Source organism: Typopeltis vanoorti, chromosome 15 (assembly GCF_054136105.1).
Source record: "Typopeltis vanoorti isolate ZY-2024b chromosome 15, IOZ_Tvanoo_1.0, whole genome shotgun sequence".
In the NCBI taxonomy this organism is placed as follows: Eukaryota; Metazoa; Arthropoda; class Arachnida; order Uropygi; family Thelyphonidae; genus Typopeltis; species Typopeltis vanoorti.
Genome location: NC_143563.1, coordinates 14961370 through 14988501, shown reverse-complemented (window position 1 = coordinate 14988501; position 27132 = coordinate 14961370). Strand labels below are relative to the sequence as shown.

The following is a 27132-nucleotide window of genomic DNA, read 5'->3' as shown; positions in this document are numbered from 1 at the left end:
GTCACTTGTTCCGATAAATCCAAATCACCGCCGTCCTTGAGACAGAAGGCGAAACTTTCGCTCAGCTTTTCTTGGAATGTCGAAATAAAAAAACATCTCCTTTTATTTGCTCTTCACTTGTTGACAGTCTCACCAATCGAGTCAAAGGATTCGCCTTGTCTCTACTGGTTGGTAGAGACACAATGTTCCATTCTGTCTCTACTGGTTTTCTTCGTTCCCCGGCTACCAGACGCTCTGTCAGCTGACAACCTCCTCGGCGAGTGCGCACTCCATGTAAATGGCAAGCGAGAAGTCACTTTAATGACTGACAGGTTGACTTCGATAGCGTAAACAGAATGTCTACAGAAACCGAACAAATATCTCAATACTTAACAATTTTATATTACAATAAAGAAGATTAAAAATCATTACAAACTATCAAAATCTTGTAAGTACATCGATTTCAAATGGTTTCCATTTCATTCGAACAGTAAGAATATCAACAAAGGCACACGCAAGTCCGATATATGTATTACGAAACCGAAGTTAATAATATACAAACATAGAGAAATAATTGTAAACAGATTCACATTTATAAATTATAATTATTTTTCATACATCAAATATAAAAGGATTTTATAGGATAGATACAGGGGAAATGTGTCAGCATTTGGGTAGAGGGACCAGAACAACGGGTCGTCCCTGGAAGTTGAATGAAGGTGTGGTTAGTAGTGGTGTGGGGACTCGATTTTTTTGCTTGGTTTGTGGATGAGTGGAATGGGTTGTCAGAGCCAGTTGTGAGTGCTTTGTTTGTCAATGAACTCAAGGAGATTGTGTGGATAGATTGGGTCTCCCACGATGAGTCTACGGACTCAACTGAGGTGCCCGTATAATAATAATAATAATAATAAAGTATACAATGCATTAGCCCTACCAGTCGTATTGTATGAAATCTGAACAACAAAACAAAGATTAATAACAGCTGAAATGAGGTTTATGAGAAAAACAACTGCAAAGTATACTCTATTCGAGCACAGTAAAAATGAAGACATCATGAAAGGGTTAAACCAGGAATCAGTAATAGAAAAAATTTAAAAATATAAACAGAAATAGATGTTGACAGAAAGATTACCAAAACAAGTTTTAAATTACAAACCATTAGGAAAAAGAAAATCAGGACGTCCTCTGAAGAGATTCAACTCCGATCACTTCTAAGGCCGCTCTACGCCGAAAAATCATTGAAAAGAGTGATCATCATTTTCTATAGGCATCTTCTATACCAGCTAACACCACGGAGTCTCCGAAGCTCAGTCCGTATAGACGAGACCCTTTGGTCAGAAAAACCAGGGTTCGATTCCCGTCTATGAAGACAGGAATTTTCTCAGATGTTTTCGACTAAAGGTGGGGTAGCCGCTATCCATACAAAGGTGCAGCGTTTCCCCTCCCGAAACTCGGGATGGGGAGCGCTGTTTTCAGGAATTTTCATTCCTGAAAACAAGCAAACTGGTCCGTGACCACACACACACATCTATATACACAGGTTCAAATCCGGGATATCTCAAACAACCGAACCTCTCAAATTCCTATTTAACTCACTTATACACAAAATAGGTCATTCTCTTGTAAACAAATGAAAAATCTTTAATTTACAAAAATCACTTCCATATACAGCATCAAATCAACTTAAAAAAACTACTACGCAAGCGCCAGCATTTTTTTTTTTTTTCGATTTCAACAAGATAAATACTATAACTCTATTAAATTCTTTACCATCACATAAACCAATAGATATTGTGCGACATTAAGAAAAAAAAAAGAAAGAAAGAAAGAATCTTCTGTAACCTTAGTCTCTTGAGACCAGCTAACTCGCCTTCAGCTGAAACTCTCTGATAATGGATGGTCCCTTGTGTGTGCCCAGAACCGAGGTTTTTGCAACCACAGCGCAAAATCATTACCAAAGTCGTTTCGAGAAACAATCTCTGACTCGAAAACAATTCCGTCCGTCACACTAAAGGCTTATGCGTGATTCTGACTAAAACGAATAATAAACGTAGTCAGTGTCTGAAGAATCCAATTGTTTAAAATCGCATGCGTCAATCTTTATGTATTAATATTATATACTTTTCTTTTAAAGAAAAAAATTGTTCTTGAGATTAATTTATATAACTTGGACAAACAACTAGTTATTAGTTATTCGTACTTTACTTGTTCATTGAGTTTAATTTTTGAGTTATTTAATGGAAAGAAAGAATCATAGTTTTCAGATAGCGGGAAGAGGAATGGTAAAGTTTAAACCATGTTTTAAGTCTTCGGTTGAATTTGAGATTTTTTCCCCAGTTTTTGTGACATTAAAAACACTAACAACTTTGTATTCTTTCTAGAATCTCCAAGCTCTTGTAAATGCTTTCAAAGGATGCTTTTGTGGCCCACAGCGTGTAAGTTGCTTTTTGGATTTTTTTTTTTTCCCTTAAATTTTTTGTAGCAGTCATGGAAGCACTCTCCATAGGCGACTGTCTTCCGCTATTTTAAATTTCTGTTCTAAGTTTATTCTAATATAATTCTTATCTTTTTTCTTTAGGTTCCACGTTTGGAGAACCTGAGAGTAATGGAGGAGAAAATGCTGATAGACAAGCACGCAATACTTCATGCACAGGACTGGGGTACAGGCGAAGAATACGAAATGCTAGTGTATTCAAAAGGAAATTTAAATGCTGAAGACAAAGTAAGTTCTTTCTATTTGTTTTCTTAAGTTCTCATAATTAAAACGATTTTAAAAATTATCTTTTTTCCTTTCTCTCTTACACTAACAGTTGGCAAGTAAAATTTCATCTTTAAGCAGACTGACGTTCAATATGTTTGGGTTGATGTCCTGAATCGTGAATGAAGCGACTTTGTGTGCTAAATTTTAAAAATTCGTTAAATGATGAACTGGTGTGAAAAAGAAAATGTCAGTTTGTGTCTTCAGATTAGAATAATGGTCTCAGACTGAATGATAAAATTCATCTACTACCTAAAATGTATGAATCAAGGAATATAAGATGGAATTCCCTGAACTCAATGATTACAGTTTTCCTTTTGTACTGCATACTCCTTCAGTGAGATTTTTCAGTTTCCCAAGTTGTGCGTTTTTTGTTTGATTTCTGCGGCAAAATAAAAAAATTAAAATTGAAATGAAAAGATTTCACTAATTGATACCGAATAAACATAAACTTTCATAGTGCAGAGATAACTTAGGAATCATTCTCATCTACGTAACTTTTATTTCGTAGGAATATTTGCTTAGTCAGTACGAAACCATCAAGAACGACCACAAAACATATATGCCAAACTTTCTTGCAGCCAGACAGACTGAACGATCGTGAGTTTTTGTTTTCTTATTTGTATTACTATTACTGTAATGTATTATTACACCTTCTAGTGTACATTCATTTGTTTCTTGCAGTGGAACATGTCGAGTTGATGTTAGGAAAATCTTTTAAAGAATGATAAAAAAAAAAAAAATGAAGGCCGTGTAGCTCTCTGGAAGTGACGCATACACCCTCTGCGCTTGGCCATACGAAGATAGACTTGTGTCGCCGACTGGAGGACTTTTCTAACCCTTTCTTAAACTGGTTCCGGAACAGTCGGTGTCTGGCTCGGGAAAGCGGTTTTTTTTTACTCCCAGAAACTTGCGTTTTTCGTCCAGTAAACGCAAGAAAATCGACCGTAAAACCAGGGCCTCCCCTAGGAATTTTGTCGCCCTGTGCAGTAGCATATTTTTCCGCCCCTTCTCCCTTATTTTTGGTATGGTTTATGCCAACTTTGCTGCCCCGTGCAAATGCACGTCTTGCACCGTCGGTAGAGCTGGCCCTGCGTAGAACCCACATTATTTCAGATAGTAGGATATCCTGTTAGGATTAGGTACCAAGAGATGGCAGCACTTGTTTGCCGGTATTTTCAAAGACAGTCGTCTATAATTAGTGATAGACATGGGCCAATTATCTCTGATTGGCTACCGGAGGAGACTGAACTGCCCACTCAGTCACCAAAAGCTACGCAGAATTTAAAGGCCTCAACTATTCCCAATAAGGTAATAAAATCTGTTAGCTGATTATTATATTAATAAAACAAATCAGCTAATGCCTTTTCGTTCCAGTATAGGGATTAGGCGAGGCCGTTTTTTAGCCCTATCTAACTTTTGGAGATTGAGTGGGCAGTTCAATCTCCACTGGTAGCCAATCAGAGATAGCTAGCCCAAGGATATCACTAATTAATTGGCACGCAGTGAAGGCGGCGGCTGGTAAGTGCCGCCATCTGGTGGTCCCTAACCCTAACACACTGTTTTTAATGTCTGAAAATAGTGTGGGTTCGACGGCCGATTTTCTTGAGTTTACGGGACATAACACCCGAGTTTCCGGGAGAAAAAACCTGCTAGCCCGTCCCAGAGATCGACTAACTCTGGAACCGGTCGAGAAAACGCTTAGAAAAAGTTCCTCTAGTCGACGACTAGATTCGAACGCATTTCGTCATGCGGTCAAGCGCTGTAGAATGCAAACGCCACTTCCACTGAGCTACACATTAAAACCGTCAAGCGTGTCATGTTATAAAAACCATACACGTTTCCTTTTTGTACATATTGTACAAAATATAATGCTTATCAATTTGTGCAGATGATTATTCAAAGAATAACCTGAAGAAGCCTTCATGCTTAGGCTGTTAGTATAAACATGTTCCTGTGTAAACATAGAACGATAAACGATCTTTCTTTATGACTGAGTAATATATTATCAGAGTTCATATCTAATATTCCACAAAGTGTAACAACTTATTCTCTGTTTTCTTTTAGCATAATTTTAATTATGGAAGCAAGTTAAGAAACCGCAGCAGAAAGCCCATCGTAAGTAACTTGTGTATCTATCTTTGTGCAAATAGAAAGAAACAACTGTTTTTACATCGCTATTAATTATATTTATTTATCTAGTGGCATGTTTTTCCATGAGCCTTGGTAGCTCAGTCGATCTAGACCATTGACCCCTTCATGGAATCCTTGATCCCTCATCGACCCCCATCATGTTAAATAAAAATAAATGTTTTCAATAATAAATTTCTCAATTTAAAAATAATAATTTCTTCACCCGTTTACTTCATTACTGATTCTCGATAAGAGATATTTAAAGAAAATCTTAACGAAATTTATAAAGAACATTAAAAATTCACTTACGTTTTATTAATTTACTTGGAATGGTTAATGAGAGGGGTGTGTTTTATGAAGAGCAGCCATTGCATCAATATTTGGTTGGGTATTGGTGAGTTTTAGCCTTAAGTCATCACCTTCTACCAGGTTCATTCTGTTCCTCTCCTTCGTTAAAAGTGAATTTGCATCGCTAAAACCTGCTTCAACCGTGTATGAACTTGGGAATGCAAATAAAAAACGGTTCAACTGCTGTATAAGTTGTATTTGTTATTGGTGTATTAGGATTATTGGTGTATTTGTTATTAGTATTTACATTGCTACAATAGTCACTGAGGCTTTTGTTTCTAAACAAGCATTTAGCTTCGAGATCCACACACACATATCAACGAGCTCATCCTGTAAGTCAAATTCAATGTCTCCATTTTCTATTTCCAAATCAAACTGTAACCATCCATTCCTTTACGTGCATTTTCTCCAAGTCCTTGAAACGTGCTTTAAAGTTTTACTTTTTTATTTTCCTAGGTGATTTATGTATATCTCTAGGTAAAGGTCTAAAACTTTTCCCTCTTCTCCATCTTCCAGTTGCCTAAGTTCGAAAAGTAGCTGTAATCTTTAGTTGCCAATGAAGATTTAATATTTTAGCTTGAACGCCTGTTAGGATTGTTTGGGCTTGAATAATTGTAACATTTTACCTTGCAGTAGTTTCTGTATTTCGTTAAATTGTCAATATAGGTCTGTCAAATAGGAAAGATGATTTTTACCCTTTTCAACTCGTCACATAGGGATTGGGCGACATTCGTAAGAAGCTCGACAGTGGAGTCATACACGGAAACAAGTCTTTGCAAGGAATCACCTCCTTTTGACAATCACCTTACCTCCGGGTGCAAAAGAAGTTGGTTAAGGGTTTCGTCATTTTTTTTCACACGACATTGCAAACCGTCGCGAATCCAGATGATGCGTTTTAATTTTATTCAGTGACCTGATACACACTTTTAAGGCAGCGTGCAGTTCGCCACTTGGATTCTTGGCTACAAGATGGTTTCTGTGATACACACAGTAAACAATATGCACGTCGGGAACCTTTTCTTGAGTAAGGATGCAAATAGTCTGTGACGGCCGCCAATTGCGGGTGAACCGTCGGTAGCCACTGCAGTAATATTTTCGAGGGGAGCATTAACTTTCTTTAGACAATCCTCTAGGCATCGCAAAATTGTCTCTCCTTTTGCATCAGCTTTAAGATAGTTGGCAAACAAAAATTTGCCAACAGTGCGCTTTAGGATTTGACTATTATACCTCACATAGGCCATGAGAATATTTGAACTACAAATTTTCTTCACATCGTTATCTTCACATCGATATGTCGATCACTGTCCTTGAACTAAATGAAATACATTTTAAAACAGGTTGGGAGTCTTTTTTCATAACAGTTTCAATCACATCTTTAATGGATGGTATAATCATCTTCTCACCAATGGTATCTGGTTTTTCTTTCTTTGCTACATTAAGAGAGATACTGTATGATGCCTTCAGTCCTCCTTCACAATCTCCACTTGCAGGTGCTTTTAAAAATGCCTTTAGATTTCGTCGTTTTATGATCTTTTCTTTCAGTGCCTTAAAAAACTTAGGATCTTTGTTCTTCTTATCAGAACGAACCCTTTCGAGATGGTCTTTCATCTTTGGAGGCTTCATGGCATCACCACTGAAAGTCTTCTCACATAATAGGCACACAGGCATTGTTTCGTTGGTAAATGATGGTATAAATCCAAATTTTAAATACTCTTACAAATACTGTCGGCACTTCTTACTATCAGGGGCCTTCATTATGGACACTATAACTTTTAAAAAAGTAGGCATTAAATTCAAAGTTATCAGATCACTGAACACCACCCTAATAGCTAAGGGCGATAAATGTACACGAGCTTTGATTATTTCTGTTCTGGATGTCTTCATCGAGGAGAGCGTGCACTTCTCCCTCGTTGGCTCAACCGATCAGCCAGTTGGCGTTGCATGTTATCTAGGTGTTACTCAAAATCATTTTGGGTGTTTATTGTCCTCCTTTTTGACATGACACCTACACATTTATTGACCCCTTGGATACCCACATCGACCCCCAGAGGTCGATATCGACCATTTTGCCGACCGCTGATTTCGACTAATCGTACAAATTCGATTTATATTAATTATCATCAGAGCTGTTAATCTTCTCTAAACAGTCTGCTATGTGAATTCAATGCATGCGTTACTCGAGTAGCCCATTTTTCTGGAGAAAAAACCCTGCCCATCTCATTAAGAGCATAACGGCTCATCATCATTTTACAAGCCCTTATTGAACACTCCTTTTCGCATCCTAGACGAGATGCAAACCAGAAGAGAGGTTTCGTCTCTTCCGACTTTGCCAGACATGTTTTAGTATCTATGTGGAAAAGAAATACTGTATTCTGCCGTTTCTAAGAGGTCGTGGATTGTAAGACGCACGATAATGTTTAGTGTCACTAAGAAAGGAAAAACAATCATTACAACAGAACACCACTTATTGACAATATCTAAACTATAAAGAACATTTAAATATTTGCATATTATTCTCCAAGTTTTTCTACAGTACATTATCGAGCAAATTAATCCGAACAAGGCGAATGTTTTCAATTTTTTGGTTTTAATTCACAATTATTTTGGTTTCGGTTTATTATTTTCGGTTTTACTTTTAGTTCACTATTTTGGTTGAGTGCAGCGTGTTTTAACTGTCTCTACGATGTTTATTAATAATGTTCTGCTTTTTTTCTTTTTGTCATTCTTTCTTTCTTTCTTTTCTTTCTTTTTTTTTTGAGGTAATCTTTCTCAGCACGCATCCATCACTCAAAGACCAATTGCCTACGAGTGTGGTGTTGGTTTGCGTGTAATTAGTGCGATTTTAAAGATGTTTAGGTAGATAGTACCTTCAGCTGACAGAAAAGGAAAATGAGTGAGAAAAAGGAAAACTCCACTTACTCGAGATTGTTTACTAGTTATAAAAGCAAAATGAATCCAAAATTGTCTGCTGTGCCCTTAACAAAGACTTGGTAGCTAGTGAGATTAATATTTCTTACATGCCAGTCCATCGAAGAGTGTTAGAAGCAGGGAGGACGACCCACACACCCAAAAATAAACGTGTTGACGAAGAATATGCACGAAAGAGGCTGAAGTGGCCAAAAGTGTACAAATATTGGACTGTTGGGAGCGAGTACCCTATGTTCGCAAATCAGCGACTGAGAAGACTTCTCGCGCCCACCTTCAACAAGCTCCTAAATGCCCAGCCAAAAAGATGTTCTGGAGTTATGTCACACATGACGGTCCAGGATCACGTGTGCTTGTTGACGGTATGATGACAAGTGACCAACACCTAAAATTATTGGAGAAAAAAGTGGTCCCACAGATCCAGAAAGAGAAAGCACTCCTCTTCCAACACGATCTCGCCCCATACCACACTTCAAACAAAGTGAAAGAGTTTTCTATAATCACAACATCCAATTGCTTCAGTGGCCAGTAATTTTCCTGTCATTAGCCTAATACAAACTATAGGGGCTATAATTAAAAAAAAAAAAGGACTTGGAAAAATAATTATGGCAGTTGTTATTTATTCAGAAGCCAGAATTAAATGCAGTAATCACAGTCTACCCTATGTAGTCATTAATAATACCAGAAATTAGATGTTTACAAAACTTTATCTGAAAAACCAGCACCAGGAAATATATATATATATATATATATATATATATTGGATTGTCTTTTTTATATACCTAATGTAATTAAATCAGAGAGATTAGCAACTTAACTTGATCGCAACTAAATCTGTTCAGCTTTTATTCTTGAAACAAGAAATGTTCTTTATTGTTTCTCTTAATTTCAGAAAGGGGATTCAGACGGGTGATTTGCAATCGACTCTTTGTTTTCCACCAGAAAATAATTTTGTTGAGAGTAAGAAGGAAAAATTCCTTATTAAGCGTAGTTAAATTTGCTCTTATATTTCGCAGCTGCATCGCATAAGATGGAAATAGTAAATCTTATCTCAGCCTTCAGGTATGTATAGAATTACAAAGTACAAATACAAAAATCTATGTATAGTGTCTGGTGATAAATTTATTATTATTAATAATAATAATAATAATAATATAAAACTACACAGTCATATTAAAACACTACTACAGCCCAACATATAGAGTAACCAGAACAACATATCAAATAACAAGACCACAGTCAACAAACTACAAACATATAAGTACAACAATCACCACGGCAAAGCCACCCAAAACTTCTACATACCTGACATGATAAACAAACTGCTGTTCGACAACAGAAACCTAGGAACATACAGAGAGCTGAAAGAGGCACTATATAAATATTATAGCGAGAATGAAAATTAGAGCAATTCCTGTTTCTCTCTCCCCCACCACACATACACACACACAAACCTATGACAACCCCCCTCTCAAAAACTATCACTACAAGAACACAAAGAAACAAACACACCATGTCTAAATCCAACCCTATTTGCACACAAAAAAAAGAAAGTTAAACTGTAATAGCAGTCGAAGTCTTTCAAGCACGTACCAACAAACAGTAAAATCAACACCTGGCTTGTGACCACTATAGGAACAGAACCATGAAACCACCACCCTCTGTCATCTATTATCTTCCTCAGATAAGCTCTGCTAAGCTTCGAGGAAGAAAATTACTAACTTGCAAGTATCTGTTATACACACTTGTAATGCGTTATAAATATTATATATATATAATTACTACAGCAACTATGTATGCAATTCATCTGAGACATAAAAAAAAAAAATAAAAAAAATTCTGTATAATCCTTATTGTAAATACTGGAAATATTATTATTGTATGTAACTTATACTGAGACATAATAAAATGTTTAAAAAAAAAGTTAAACTGTAATAGCAGTCGAAGTCTTTCAAGCACGTACCTTCTTCTTCTTATTGTGCTATCTTCTATCGAAGGTCAGCGACCATCTTGGCGAACAAACCGCGCTCTTGTGCTAATCTGAGCAGTTGTGCACTACTCTTTCCTGTCCACATCTTGATGTTGTCAAACCACATTCTTTTTCTTCCTCTAGTTCCTTTGCCATCAATTCTTCCTACCAAAATAGTTTGTAGAAGTTGGTATTTGCTGTTTCTCATGATGTGGCCAAGATATGATGTTTTTCGTTTCTTGATTATTTGTACAAGATGTTTAGCTTTGCCAATGGATTTTAAGACATCTTCAGTGGTAATTTTTTCTGTCCATGATATCTTTAGCATTCTTCTGTATAGCCACATCTCAAAGGCTTCGATTTTCTTGATGGTTGTCGCCTTCAATGTCCATGTTTCAACTCCATAGAGCAGAATAGACCACACGTAGCATTTCAGCATTCGCATCTGACTTCCATGTTTAGGTCTTTATTGCAGAATAGTGTTCTCATTTTCTTGAAGGACTGCCGTGCAACTTCAATCCTTGTCTTTATATCTATTTCTGGATCCCACCGTTAATTAAGCCAGCAACCAAGATATTTATATCTTGACACTTGATAAATATTTTTCCCATTGAGTGTCAGTTTCATTGATGAGGCTGGATGTCTGTTGATGATCATGTATTTTGTCTTGTTGATGTTTATATCAACAAGACAAACACGTACCAACAAACAGTAAAATCAACACCTGGTTTATGACCAGTATAGGAACACAACCATGAAACCACCACCCTCTGTCATCTATTATCTTCCTCAGATAAGCTCTGCTAAGCTTATCTGAGGAAGATAAAAAAAATTATTATTATTATTATTATTATTATTATTATTATTATTATTATTATTAAATGAGTATCTCCATGGTGTCAAATGACAAATTGCAGAGACCAACGAATCATTATTTACACACCAATCACGCCTCTCCTTAAACTTATTCACCATCGCAGTGAATACGTTTAAGGAGAGACATGATAAGCAAGTTTAAACTGGGGTTTGTTATTCCGAAAAACAGGCATTCTGGCCACGCGCAATTTACAGACATGACGCTCTAACGCTCCAAATCAAAAACAACTCACCAAATAAACTGGTCTCTTTTCCGTGCATTTAGTTATTCTGTTTCTTATAATGCTGTCCTTCTTTCTCTGAATTTTATGTCGGTTACAAAAGTTACTTTTTTATTCCTATTCCAATTTTGACTAATTCATTAGTTAACACTTAATCAACAGTGATTTGGAAATAATGACCATTTAAATTCATTCACATGATTACACATGAAACGCATTATTTATAAGTATATTCCTTCAATACTACCATTTACACGCCACACGCAAAGTGGTGTTTTCAAGTTCTGAAGAGGTTTTCTGCTAATTTTACTCCTGGTAGAATTTATAGATTACACCGCAATACTTAATTACGATTCATCCTTTTCTTTTCTCTCTTTTAAAATTACGTTCCTTTAAAGATATACAAACACATTATGAGTTGATTGAAGAATTATGATAGTGAATGTTATCGGTTATTTATTTCGTTGTCAGCATTGGTTGCACAATTTAAACCTATTAATCAGGTTTATGATTCCCAAATGAAATGTGGAAAACAGATGAACTTAAAAAATATAAACCGAATATATAATGCATGATTAAATTTGTGCGTGTGTGTGTGTTTGTGCGCGCGCGCGCGCGCGCGGGCGAATGACGTGGTAGTCATCTCTACACATATAAAGTAGTATGCTTATGAGAATACTTCAAGAGATAACCTTTATAATTGAAGTTTATTAAATTTTCTCTAACATTCTCTTTGCATCTCTGTCGGAATATTGCTGTTTTATTCTTCCAAGTTTACCCAAACCTCATACGAGGGTTGGGTAAACTTTTTTTTTCAACTCTGACGTGTAATGAATTTCCCACTTTGATCAGGAATCTCATTATAAAAGAAATTTGCACCTTCCCATCCCTCTTCTCCCCCTCTCATGATTAGCTCCCCCTGACGTGTGAACGAAACATTAGTCCTACATACGAAAATGAAGAATGCTTTGTTCTTCATTAAAACACATTAAATTCATCTTCATGATTATTTAATGAAATGTGTGTCTACCAGATCGATTCGCTACTATTGCACTGACTTGAAAAGAGACTTTGGTTCGAATTCCATCAGTCAGTCATCGTAGAAAAAATGTATGAATACCTTTTGGGAAGGAGGCAAATTTAACTAGCCTTGTGTTATGAACTGGACTTCTTTCCCCCAAAATATTTGAATTCAGAAACTTGTTCAATTGCAATTATTGTTATTATTAGTAGTAGTACTAGTAGTCAAAATATTAATTATTATTAAATATTTATTAAATTATCATTATTATAAAAATAACTTAGTTTTATTTTTTTCTATTAGGTATTATTCAGCCAAAGGCAAAAAAATGACTTCGTTAAATGGACGCTGAAAATTATTTAACGATCAGGTTTGAAAAAGAAAGCATCTAACAGAAATGTTGATACAATTGAAGGGAATACTCCTTTCGCAAAAAACGTTTCAATGAAATGGTGTAACTTGATGAATTATTGGAAATGAAAGAGAGGAATATGTAATAAAAATGAAGAAGCTTCAAAAGAGAACGAAAGGAAATTGAATAAACTCTGAACTGTTGACGTCTACATTAAGGGATTTTGTAAAAAGATTAAAGGGAAATAAAATAATAAGAGCTATAGAGAGCTCTTCAATAGAAAGGAATGTTCAATGATCGAAAGATGAAGAAATCTGTAGGCTCAAAGAAAAACAGAAAAATTTAGCGAAAAAAATAATAATCTAGCAGATCTCATTGCAAAATATTAATATTTTCCAGGGTGTCTCAGCCCAGTTTTGGACTCTTCTGGCCAGATTCTGATGGCACGAGATGGATCTGCAAGATTGGCAATACTGGGTGCAGCTAATTAGGAGCTACTTGCTGACTCGATAAAGGAGATAAATCAATGAATTTTACAGAAGATAAAAAAAAAAAAATTATATCATTATTATTTGACACCTCCATGGAGTCAAGACTCATCGAGGGAGAGTGTGCCAACAGCATCGAACGATTGGTTGCCAAACGGCGCTGAAACTTACTTAACTGAGCCATTAGTATCAGAGGCTCTACCAATCAACTAACCTTTACCGGCACGGTAAGCAGCTTGCAGAACTGCAGAAAAGATGTGAATGTACTGAGGGTGAAGCGAAGATATATAAACAGTAAGTATGATGACACACATGGGAATATTTTTATTAGAATATAACCTTTTTAATCCATGTTTTTATATTTCCTCAAATATTCTATTTACATCTCAATCGGAATATTCCTGTCTTATTCTTCATTGAGTATTATATTTTATTATTAATTTTAACAATTTACTGTCTTTGATTTTTTTTTTTTTTCCTGAACAATTCTGCCTGCTCCGTCAAAGCATATTTCATTCAAAATGCAGAAGGCATGCAATCCATTCCTTGTCGGTATTTTTCAATGGCTAAATCTAACTGCGCATGAATAATGCTTTATTCTCGGGTTGCGTAAATTTTTTTCAACCCAGCCGTGTAATGAATTTTCCAATTTTATTATGAATTTCATAATAAAAGTAATTGCTCGTCAAATATTACAACAGTTGTTATTTATTTCGAAGATAGAATTAGGTGAAACAGTCCTTCATCATCAAGGCAAACAACCATCAGAAGTTTTTCTATTTGTGTGTTTTTTTCTATTAGTGAGATTCACCGCGAAACGCTAAATAAGACAAGCTGGGAGCGAAATTATCTTCCAACACTCGTGTTTCGATGTGTTCAAAGTTGGTTGGAATTTCGGCAACATTCTACCCTTCCTTGTCGAATGCCTTCCCTTCCCCCCCCCCCCCCATCTGCTGTGTTTTCTACACCACGTGTAGCGGTAAAAATTGGTGATAATATATACATGCGCCTCAGTCGTTTTAAGAAATTTTCGTTAGAATTAGTATATGTGTATTAGTCAGCGTGTTATTAAGCTATGCTATGAGGGAGTTCAGCGCTTGGATTAGCGATTTATAATTGAGGTTCCATTCTGGATTATAGCCGAGTTTCTTTTTATCAACAAAATGACAAGTTGTTTTACTCACGATTGGCCTCTAAGAAATCGCTTCTTTCTATCTGCAATTGAAACATTCTACACTTCCTTTGCTGTTAATTTTGTCAGTTGCACTTACATACTATATAACCCTAAAAACATTACAATTTATGAGGAACGTTCACTTTAGTAGACTTGCACTTGGGCTGATCACAGCGCCACAATCATATTTTTTATTTGTTTATAATAATATTTTTTTTTTGAAATTTTCTCTCTTTCAAAGAAATTACATATACACTAAAGTAGAAAAACAAATGAATACTGGAATAAAAAAAGTGTTTGTTACATTAAGAAGAATTGGTATATGTTAACAATAATAATAAGTTCTTTTTAAAACTTATTATTATAAGTTAAAAAAAAACTTATAATAGAAAAAAAACTATTCTCGAAGACCCATAAGACCCATGGATCTTCGAGAATAGTTACACTTAAAAAAAAAGTGTCTTTTTTTAAGGAAAGTAGAATTAATACGTGTTATTAATAATAAAAAATAATATTTTTTAATAATATTCTCTTTGAAATAAATTACATCTACACATAAATAGATAAAAGTAAGCATTGTGATACATTTTTTTTCCAAGTTTGAGAAAGTGTGATCATTCACACTATTCACATATACAGTATACAATTAAAAGATTATATTGTCTATTTCGTACAAACATATGAAGAGTATTGTACAAAGTAAGTTCATTTCCATAAATATTTAGTAATATTGATGTTTAACAGTACCAGTCTAGTTGGCCAAGCGGTTAGCGTATCCGCTCTCTAGTCAAAAGGTTGCTTGTTCGAATCCCGCTTAGGCAGGGATGTTTGTCATTGTCCTCCACCTTCATACAACTGAATAAACCACTCTCCCAAGATGGAGTGGGTAACCATGGGGGAAGTAGACCCAACCCTGTCGCAATGTGAAAGGCCTTTACCTCACCAGTGGGAAATGTTTCAGGCTGGTAAATGTTTAACAGTTTGTAATTAATTAATGGTTTAATGGGGATTAATGTAATATTAATAGAAACTGTCTATCGAAATAAAACAATTTTTCGTCGGAATAAAAGTTTTTTTTTTCCTTTCTGTTTTTGTTCTCCTTGCCTGATTGACGTTGTTGGCTTCGCCTTCTTTCTTGCAGCTAGGATCTCTTTGGCTTTTACTGGTGAAGGGAGCGATGACTGGCAGTGATCTCTTATTTCGTTGTGATGTCTGTGTTTGTTACCGTACACCGATTGCTGTGCCGATCGATTGTATTAAAGAGTTCGGATCTTCTGACACGACTTTGGGTATCGCATCAATTGCAGTTCTTTCTGCAAGGTGTTTTCCATTTGAGATTGAAAATTTTCACTTCTTTTCTCAGTTCTTCGTTCTCGCGCTTAAGAGATTGCTGCTCTTCGATTACTGCTGACAGATTAATTTTATAGCACGGACAGTTCCGGGCACTTCTTCTACACCATCATCGCTTATTGTAAGTAGTGTTCATACTCCTAAAATGTTTGGCTGATTTACTCCATGTAGAATTAAGTCATTTATAATAATATGAGAATAATGAATTCAATGTTTAAACACAAGGAAATACATAAATATACTTGGTCAGCCAGAGGATACAAATCAGTAATTGACTATGTTATCATAAATTTTAAATTAGCGGAGTTAATTTTAGACGTAAGAGCATATCGAGGCTTTGAATTAAACTCTGATCATTATATGGTATCAGCAAAAATTCGTTTTAAACCAAAGTGGCTAAAAACACATAGAATTGAAAATTCTTACCAGCCAAGTTACAAAATTTCTTCATTACAGGATCCTCAAGTTAGACTACAATATCAGAAATGCACAAACTTAAAAGCAGAAACCACACATGAATCAAGTGACATAGAAGATGAATGGGAAAATTTGAAACAAATTCTCACAAAAGCAGCAACAGAAACCTTAGGAATAAAGCACAAATGGATTAGAAAAAGAGGACTGCGAGACTGGAACAAAGAAATAGAAAATATAATAAAAACCAAAAACGACAGTTACCAGAAATGGCTAAATTCCAAAACAATAGAAGCAGAAATAGAGTATAAAAGAAATGGTGCAATTGCAAAACGAGAAGTAAGGAAAAAACATAGAGAAAGATGGAACAATTTCGTAACAGAACTAGAAAAGGATTTATTTAAGCCACAACCCAAAAACACAAACCTATAAAGTAATAAAATACATGAATAAAGAAATAAAAGAAAAGATAAAAATACAAACAATAGATTTAGAAAAATGGGTGACCTATTTCCAAAATCTCTGGACAGATGAGAACAATGAATTAAAATTTTATAAGACAAAGAATGACCTAATAGAAAATATCACAATGTTAGAACTGAAAAATATAATAAAGAAGATGAAAAATAGGAAAACGCCAAGAGAAGACAATATAAATATAGAACTATACAAAAATGCAGGTGAAAAATTTAATGAAAAACTTTTGAAATTTTTTAATATGGTTTGGATATCCGGAAAAACCCCTAACTCTTGGAATAAAGCACTGGTCATCCCAATCTATAAAAAAGGAAATAAAGACAATTGCAATAATTATAGGGGGATTAGCCTGCTGAACACAGAATATAAAATATATGCAGGAATATTAAAAGAGAAACTAAGCAGCATTGTAGAAAACAAATTACTAGAAGAACAAAATGGCTTCCGAAAAGGCCGATCCTGCATAGATCCAATTTTTACTTTAAAATTATTAATAGAAAAGAGAAGAGAATTTCAAAAAGAAACACATGTGGCGTTTATTGATTATGAAAAAGCTTTTGAAAAAATTAGTAGACAAAAATTGTTTAAAATATTAACCAATTTAAACATACCAAACCAACTTTTACAATCTATTCAAGAAATATATACAGGAAATAAAATAGCAGTTAAATTAGAACACACTTCAGAATGGAAAGATATATCAAGAGGAATACGACAAGGATATATATATATATATATATATCCTTGGATATATATATTATATATCAATATATATATAAATGAAATATTAACAATCTGGAAACAGCATAACCCATTTGGTATACAAATGACCCCGCAAATGAAGATAGATACACTACTATTTGCAGATGATCAAATAGTATTAGCTACATCAGAAGATGACTTACAAAGATCATTAAAATCATTAAATGATATCTCAAAGCAATATAATATGACAATATCCAAAGAAAAAACAAAAATAATGGCATTCAAAGGAGAAAACCCAATAAGAAGTAAAATAGTGATAGATAATAAAATACTAGAACAAGTAAACACTTTCAGATACTTGGGATGTGATCTATCATACGAAGAAGAAAAAGACATAGACACTAAAATATCAAACTTCGTCAAAGTAAATGGCATAATAAATAATATATTTAAGCCATCCCTGGTACAAAAACACACTAGAATCAGACTATATAATCTTGTCAAAACCAACTCTACTATACGGAAGCGAAACATGGACCATGAAAAGGAAAGATGAAAAACGAATTCAAACAGCAGAAATGAAGTTCCTCAGAAAAACAGCTGAATATACCAAGTGGGACCACAAAACAAATGAAGAAATTTTACAATCCCTAAAAATAAAACTAATTAATTACTACATAAGACAGTATAAACAAAAATGGCTAGAACATTTAAATCGAATGGACAACAGCAGCTACCAAAAATATTATACAGATACAAAATAAGTGGAAAAAGAAGAATCGGAAGACCAAGAAAGAGATGGCATGAGACCGGAACAGGCCACATGGCCTAAATTCCATGTTAGGAAGAAGAAGAAGAAGAGAAGAGAATTAAGTATTTCTTTCCCCATATGTTTCAAGGAATCTACTTATCAATAAAAGTTAGATCGGGAAGGGACTTAGATTTCTGTAATTCGCTGTTTATATCCGATGACTATTTTTTTTGTATTTCATTTTTTGTTCGGCATTCTGGACTTTTTTTTGCCTTCCACGTGGTTTCCGAAATTGCGGAACACTGATGGTGTAGCCGCTGTTGACAATGAGCAATGTGGCCCTTCCACTTCATACAATGGCTTCCGGCATTTGTTACAAGACATGGTTCCAGACTTTGATCTTGACTCCTTCTCTTTGACCTTTGGTCTGGACTTCTGTGAATCATCAGCAGGGAGTTCACGCTATCACTGAGGCAGTATGGCAGTTACATAACCATATAATAATAATAATAATAATAATAAAACTGCAAAAAAGGTGAACTGAAAGGTATTATTATTTAACATGTCCGACTGTGAGTTATATAATTGTAAATTATTAGTGGTTATTATTAACAATAGTAAGACATCATTGATTATTTTATTACAATTGTGTGTTATTTAAATTAGAACGATATTATTTGAAATCTGTACTGAGCAACATGTACGAGTTGTAAAATGTAGCATTGTGGTCTAAATTGTACAGGAAAGAAGCACGTGCTTACATTAATTTGTGTGAGAGATACTAAAGTATGTTTCAAAGTTCTTCTTCTTCTTCCTGTTATTATTATTACTCGAAGTAATTAATATATTCTTTTATTTTTCATTTAGCATTAGTAAGAAGAAAAAGTCAAGATAATGAAGCAATAAGAGAAAAATATGGACAACGTTTTCCATAAGCGAGAATTATCGAAGAGGAAAAATATCAAGACCTCTTGGTAAGGACCGACGTTTTAAAGTAAAATTTATAAAAAGTACTGCGATTCCCCCTCCCTTTCGAAAAACACGGAGAGTCTAGAAGTTGTCTCCCCGACAGGAAAAATGGCATCTTCAGGATGAGAAGAGTGGAAGAATTTCCGCATACATAGAGAGAACAATTAAGAAAGTACCTAAGGGTGGAGGGGGAACTCCAATAAACTGAAAAAAGAATTGAAGCATGGATGATGTGAAAAAGGGAGTTCCCCTATCGTAGGTGGGAAAATCCCCCCTCCACAACAAAAGAGAAGCACTGAAGATGCGAAAACGAATACTGAAACTACATGAAGACGAAGAAACGACTGAAAAGAAGAGGTAGTAGTTCTCTAACAGAAAAACGAACGAGAAAAGTGTTTATCTCGTAAATTTTGGAAAAAAGGGAGTTCCCTTAGGGTGGGTGGGTGGGGAACTCCCAAAAATCTCAGAAAAAAATAGATCGAAATATAAGAAAAATAAGGAATCGCCGAAGACACGAAAAATATTCCTGAACTGAATGCACTCGAAGAAGGCGAAATTCCCGAATTAAAAACGTAATGTCTTCTCTTCCGTGAAGTAGAAAAGTTTCTGTATATAAAAAGAAATAAAATCATTTGATCAAAACACCCGATTTTCTTAGATTATTGATAAAGTCGAATGTTTCACAAAATATAATTAAAATGTTGACTGAAAAATTCGATCAACTGATTAAGAGTTGAAACTTTTAATTGAAGAGTCGGTTGGTACTTTTATTTTCGTTTCTTTGGTTTCACAGAATTGTTCTAAATTTACGTTGTATTCATGAGAAGTATATTAATTAAAATGAATGTATTGATTAAGAATTAATAGGTTGAAGAAAGATATTAATATATAGATTGTACATCGGTACCAGTTTACAAGACAGATATCTTAAAGAGGCATCTTATGAGTAAACTTCAATTTTGTGTATTTGTAAAATTCTCTTGTGTGAGAGCACACTTTATTCATCTACGAACCGACGTTCACTCGAAGCTGATTGAATAAACTCGTATGGAACATTAGGGGCTTGTGAAAAATCGTCGTGAAACAGTTGAATCGAATTACCAACAACAGTTTTCCATGAGTGTTTAGGACACACTTGTTGGGAACAATTGATGCGACCATACACGTGTGTGTGTGGGGGGGGGGTATCTAGGGAGAAGGCAATTTTAATAAAAGTAAGAGTTCCAGTGATGCTAATTGCTTGAAATAATTGCTTTTACTACCTCAGAGCAAGTTTTTACATGATATCAGATTTAGAAGGTGAAAACTAAAGTTTAAAAAATATCATTGTGATTATTGAACTTTAAAAAATTAGAATTTTTTAAAACTTCAAATCAAAGCCATCACAGTCGGCTTTGATTGGAAAGATCAGAATTCGAATCCCGTTTAGGACGCAAGAATCTTTTTCACAGCGTTTCAAGTGAGGGTGAATTCGTGTCTCACTAGAAGATGACTGGGTTCACCCTCCCAAAAATTCTGGTTTTTCATCATACAAAAACAGGCAAACTGGCCACAGGAAGAACTTGAGACAGGATGCTGCAGGAATAACGATTAACCAACACATGCTTTCGGATACGAATCCTGTGGAGTCTACGCTTGAATCAAGAACGAAGGAAGGAAATACTAAAATAAAAATGTCACTTTCTTGCAGTGTCGTGGTTGTTATTACTGCATACAGTTGACAATCAGATCCGGGTTGAATATATTTTTATTTTTTTAAGTCGCTTACGGAATCAATCCCTGAAATTTGGGAGCTCTGTATAAATAGTTTAAGGAAGTATGATAATTTTTGAACAACATGCTTTAATTGATGGGTTTTTGTTTCTTTAATCATTTCGAATGCCTAAGAAACACGGCTGATATTTGCGAATCTCTTTAATGTTATTATTATTATTATATGGGAATCACCATTCCAGTTGCTTTCATATCACTTTTGTTCTTGCTGTTTGGCAGAACTTTTCAGCTCTTCTCGTATTTAAATAAATTTAATATATATATATATATATTAAATTTATAAATATATATATATATATATATATATATATATATATAATTTTTGAACTTGGGGATACTGTATATTAAGGTTACCAAGTAATTTTATAAACTTGGTTATTTAACTCCTCATCCCAAATATGCAAACAATTAAGTTTGCGCCTGAAACAGTTCAAGTCTAAAGATAGTAAAACACCAGGGCAACTCATTGTAAAGGTGGGTAAAGATCTGATCACTATTCTTAGTATTTTCCCATAATGTAAAGCACATCTCACTATAAAATATATATACTGCAATACATTATGGGTGGGATCACTACCCAGACCCGTTTCAACCTTTTTTGAGGTCTCCTCAGTGAGTAGCTAGACCCTAAATACCAAAGTTATATATAGTCCTTATAAGGCTGGCTTAAAGGGGCAAAACAAGAATGCTTTTCATCTTCCCCGTTATCTGTAGAGCACAGTGTAGGGATAAGGCAAAAACCTCAAGAGAGCAAACTCTCGAAACTCATTATCCAAGGGGGTAACAGCAACAGCCGAACCTCAGTTAAACTTCATTGGTTCAGCATTGCCATCCATTACCTCCAAGGGTATAAAATCAATCACCGTATGTGTAAGTAAAGGTGATATCTCAAAAATATCGGACGATCTCTAGGCCACTCATTCGTGGGCGAAAGACCGTCCAAATCTCAGCGTTGGTTCTACTCAGTGAAACTCGAGTACTAAGCAGAACCGCTCACATTCCGAGGAAAATAATTCACCGGCAAGTACCCCTCAGCGGGCCGTGCCGGAGAACACTTTCCCCGGAGACTCAAAGTACTCCCTTAGGGCAAAACCTAAGAGAGCGAACTCATTTACCCAGGATAACAGCAACAGCCGAACCTCAGTTAAACTTCATTGGTTCAGCATTGCCATCCGTTACCCTATATGGGCATCTCATATAAAATCAATCACCGCATCTCACGGTCGATTCTCACCTCCAAAATACCATACCAAGGTTCTTAAAGTTCTTAAAAGAACTGGGCGATGGACTGAGTCCTTGACTCTTTATCCCGTCATCTGAATGAAGAAAATCTGTGTGGATGGGGTGTTATCGAGCTAAAAAGCTCTAGTCATGGCTGGGTAACGGCAATAGCCGAACCTCAGTTAAAACTTCATGGGCTACAGCATTGCCATTTGTTACCCTGGAAGTCCTAAAAATGACTAGGATTTGAGGATTCCCATACCAAGGTTTAGTAATACAGAGCCTTATCAACTTTACCTATAGAAGTTGCTACAAGGTGTTTTTATTTTTAATAAGAATCTCTGGAGAAAATATAGATGTAATTAATTTTTTAACTTGTGGATATTGTATATTTGGGTTACCAAGTAATTTTATAAGCTTGGTTATTTAACTCCTGATCCCAAGTATGCAAACAATTAAGTTTGCGCCTAAAACATAGTTCAAGTCTAAAGATGGTACAAACTTAATTGTTTGTACAATCAAACAATCAGGTGTAAATAAAAACACCTTGTAGCAACTTCTATAATAAAATATAATAAAATATGTGAAATTTTTTTTTTTTTTTACCTTGGGGATAATATATATTAAGGATACGAAGTAATTTTATAAACTTGGTTTTTTTACATCTTCTCCCAAGTAAGCAAAACAGTTACGTTTGCGCCTGAACGTAGTTCAAGTCTAAAAGGTAGTGCAACATCAGGGCAACTCGATGTAAAGCTGGCTAAAGCTCTGATCACTATTCTTAATATTTCCCATAATGTAAAACACATCTCACTAGAAGATGTATACTGTTATACATTATGGGTGGGGGAGTCACTACTCATACCGGTTTCAACCTTATGAATAAGTAAAGCCGTCTCTAAAAATTCGGACGATCCCTAGACCACTCAATAGTGGGCGAAAGACCGTCCATCTCATCGTTGGCTCCACTCGGTGATGGCCTTCCACCCACCACCACCACCACCGAGCAGAACCGCTCATATTCCGAAGAAAAGCATTCTCCAACGAAGCCCCTCACCAGGCCGTGGCGGAAAACACTTTCCCCGGAGACTCAAATTGCTCCATTAAGGCAAAAACCTTAAGAGAGCGAACTCATATTATTAGCAATCTCACCGGTTTCAACCTTTTTTGAGGTCTCCTCAGTGAGTAGCTAGACCCTGAAATACCAATGTTTTGACAATTGACATTTATGTCTTTAGGGATGAAGCAAGATGCTTTTCATATTCCCCGCTATCTGTTGTGGTTACAGTGAAGGTAAAATTTATGAGCAGATTGCTCGCCCTGAATGAGCATGGAGATTATGCATCGCTAAAGGAGGCTAATATAGCTTTTGGTCTTCTATATTTGAATATGTCCGTTGGCTCGTATGCTGCAGCTTGTTGAACCAAATCGTTAGGATGTGTGGACGTCTTTAGGAAAAACTTGGTTGCTAAAGATTGCAGAAAAGAGAAAATATAGGGAATATTTGTGTCTCTGTGGAGTTGATTGTTTCTAACATACCACGGGGCGTTCAGAATCATTCTCAAGCACTTGTTCTGCACTCGCTGTATTTTGATAATGTTAGCATTAGAGGTGTAGCTCCAGGCCGGAGAGGCATAGGTGATTATAGGACGAATCGTCATCTGGTATAGTTGCAATTTGATTCTGTTGCTGAGCTTGCTATTTCTATTAATTAACGGATAGATCTGAGCTATGGCTTTAGATGTCTTTGTGCACGCAGACTTGGTGTGCTGATTGAAAGATAGCTTTTTGTCGAGAATTACACTCAGGTAATTTATTTCTGTCTGCCAGGGAATTTTAGTATTGAATAGTAACACATCTCCTGCAGGAGACATTGGCCTTTTTGAGAAAAGAACGGCTGAGCTTTTCTGAGGGTTGACTTCCAATCTCCACTTAGAGAACCAACCCTCCAGCTTTAGAATGTTTTCTTGAAGCTTTCTGGTAATGAAATGGGGTCTGAGAGATCTGGTTAGTATTGCCGTATCGTCCGCATACAGGGCCAAAATGGAAGTCATCGGATTGTGCGGGATGTCTGACATGTATATAGAGAACAGCAATGAAGCCGGTAGAGATCCCTGAGGCACTCCAGCAAAGATGTGGAGCTATTTTGAAGATAGGAATGGATTAAATGAACCATTTTTAGTGAGGTACCAGTGCCGGCTGAGATAAGTTTGTGCAGGAGTCCGAAATACCAGATTTTGTTAAATGCTTTGGATAAGTCTAGGAAAACAGGGCCTGTGCACTGGCGCCAGTTGTAGCTGGTGGTGATGTATTCGACAATTCTGTGGATTTGCTGGGTAGTACTATGGTGTTGCCTAAAACCAAACTGTTCTTTAGGGAGGATGTTTAGGTCATTTACTGAGGTTTGAAATCGCGAGAGGATGACCTTCTCTGCAACCTTACCGAGATTTGAGATGAGACTGATTGGACAATAATTTTGTAATAATTTTGTAAGTGTGGGTCTTTGCCTGGCTTATTTATAGGAATTACGTCAGCCAGTTTCCAGGTGGAAGGAAAATTGTAAATTCTTAAAATTGCATTTATTATACTGGTCAGGTGCACTACTGCTTTTCGTGGCAGAAGTTTAATCACCTGATTAGTAATGCCGTCTGCCCAAGGAGCTTTTTTGTTCTTTAATTTTTTAATAATATCATATATCTCAGCAGGTGATATATGATATTATGGACAGTGCTGGTGATAGGAAGTTTGAATGAGTGTCTGATCTTGCTATGAATCTTATATATGTGGTCAAAGTCAAGTTTTCCATATGAAGGCCTGCATTGCTCCTCTAAGTTGTATGCTATAACTTCTGCTTAAAAAAATAAATAGCATTAGGTTGCGAAAGTGAAAGGGTAGTCAAGAGGGTGACAGAGATCTTACCTGCAATACTCCCCCTCATTCCCCCTCTCCTCCAAAAGATGTCTGCTCAGCCTCGTGGAGATGAGTGAGCTCAACATTTTCGGATATCGTTTAGTGATGTCACCTCCAACTGATACTGATAACTTTTTAAGAAAACACAATTAAAAAACGCATTTTTATGATAATTTTTTAGGAAAAAAAAACGCGATAAAAAACGCGTTTTTTTATTTTTTTCCCTAAAAAGGGAAACTTTCACAACCTAATGCTATTTATTTTTTTTCCTCCAAAGTTATCAGTATCAGTTGGAGGTAACATCACTAAAAGATATCAGCAAATGATAAGGTCGCTCATCTCCACTAGCCTGAGCAGACATCTGCTGTAGGAGAGAGGGATGATGGGGTTAGAGTATGGGGTGGGTTAGCATTTAGCATGATTGGAGGTGACATGACTAAAAGAAATCCGAAAACGGCAAGCTAGCTCATCTCCCTTAGATGAGCAGACATCTTCTGGAGGAGAAGGAGGGTGGTGGGGGAGCCTTGCAGGGAAGACCACTGTCAACCTCTCGACTACCCTTTCACACCCAACACATAATGCTATTTTTTTTTCCATCCCAACAATTTCGGACATCCGCAAATGGCGAGATCGTTCATCTCCTTGGTTATCAGTTTGAGGTGACATCATCAAAAGATATCTACAAATGGGTAGCTCGCTCATCTTCCTTTGGATGAATTCGAGCCACATAGATAAAGTTTGTATCATAATGTCACAAAGTAAGATAAACACACATCAACATCAAATCCACCAGCATGCGAAAACATGTCTGTGAGTCATCTGCGCGAAAGTTTCATTTTGGAAGGAACGGTCAGGGTAAACAGTACTATAAGGAAAAACAATCGAGTCGAGTGTCTTTTCAGTTACTGCAATTCGTTCATCCAGTGCAGCTATCGTATTGTGTTGTGTTGTGGTGTTTGTGTCCAGTAAAGTAAAATAATGAGTGAACCACAAAAGTCTTCGAAATTTTCCTTCTTCAGGAAAATAGTGTAAACTAAATATTGTGAAATATTTTTAGGTAATTACAAGTTTCGATTTCTTTTTCTTTGTAAGTAATATTTCAGCAAAATAAAATAAGCATTTGTAAAACTTAAATAAACAAAGATGTGTGTTGTTGTTGTTGTGCTTTCCACAGTGAAATTTTTACTCAGTTATTCAGTTTAGAATTTGATAATTAAATCCATAACTTTATATCTTAATGCAATTCTGTTTAATTATTGTAAAAAAAATCACCACTGTGAAATTAATGCCAGGAACATGGGAAACCTGATATCCTGTAATTAATTATTTAGAAATTTGTCTAATGCTACCTATTGACATTTTTTGAGTTATCTGTAAACATTTCGTTCGCATACTCGAAAATCCTACCTGTAAGAATTTGGTGATTTTACAGAGAGAAAGCAGATAATTTTACCCAAAACGTGACTTAAACTCTTAAAGTTTGGTATAGAAAAAAGGTTTGTACTCTCCAGATAACACAAATACAAATTTTACCTTTCCCCACACAAAGTTAGATAAGAATTTGGTTATTTTACAGAGAGAATGCAGATATTTTAACTCCTCACGTTACCAAACTCTTAAAAAAGCTTGATGTAAAAAAGAAAAGAAGGTACATTTTTATTTTATTTTCAAATATTTGTACATGATAAAAATTTAAAAACATATCACTGGCAGTCGAAACTTTTTTCTTTTTTTTTTTTTTTCAAAACTTGACAACACACATAGTTGTAGTTTGAATAAAGTACAAATGAACTGAAAAGTGACAATTTTGTTACTACATCTGTAGATACCTTCACCAGCCTAGAAAAAACTCGTACCAAATTCAAACAATACGACTGTTAGAATTTGGTTATTTACAGAGAGACAACTGCTATTTTAGCCTATCACGTTACTTAAACTCTTAAAAAGTTTATTGTAGAAAATAAAAATGGTATCGTAGCATGCAGATAAGAAATGCATCAACATGTATATATCAAATAATACTCGCCTTTGGAAGAGAAAAATCAAAAACATTAACAAACTTAATAGCCATACCCGTTCTTCATTTAAATGATACCAAATGATGAAAACAATATGGGTATGAATTTCCAAACTTTGAAAAGCTGATGAATTTCTTGCTTAGTGTGATCATAAATATTTATTTAAAGGTAAACATTTTATTTTTCTTGAGAGTCGAAACTTATTTCAAAACTTTACCACCCGTACATTCTAGTAATGGGGGAATTAAAAACAGAGACCATAGCAAATAAAGTATTTGTAGTTTTGTGAATAAAGTACAA

The 27132-nt window shown here is 35.4% G+C and overlaps 1 protein-coding gene across 1 annotated transcript; it reads right to left on the bottom strand.

Annotated features, from left to right (window-relative positions):
- Nucleotides 1-6499: 6499 nt before the first annotated feature.
- On the bottom strand, nucleotides 6500-6886 carry LOC150098407 (zinc finger BED domain-containing protein 5-like). Its single transcript, XM_090405200.1, has one exon. The coding sequence runs from the start codon at nucleotides 6884-6886 to the stop codon at nucleotides 6500-6502; it is 387 nt and encodes a 128-aa protein (XP_090261326.1).
- Nucleotides 6887-27132: the final 20246 nt, after the last annotated feature.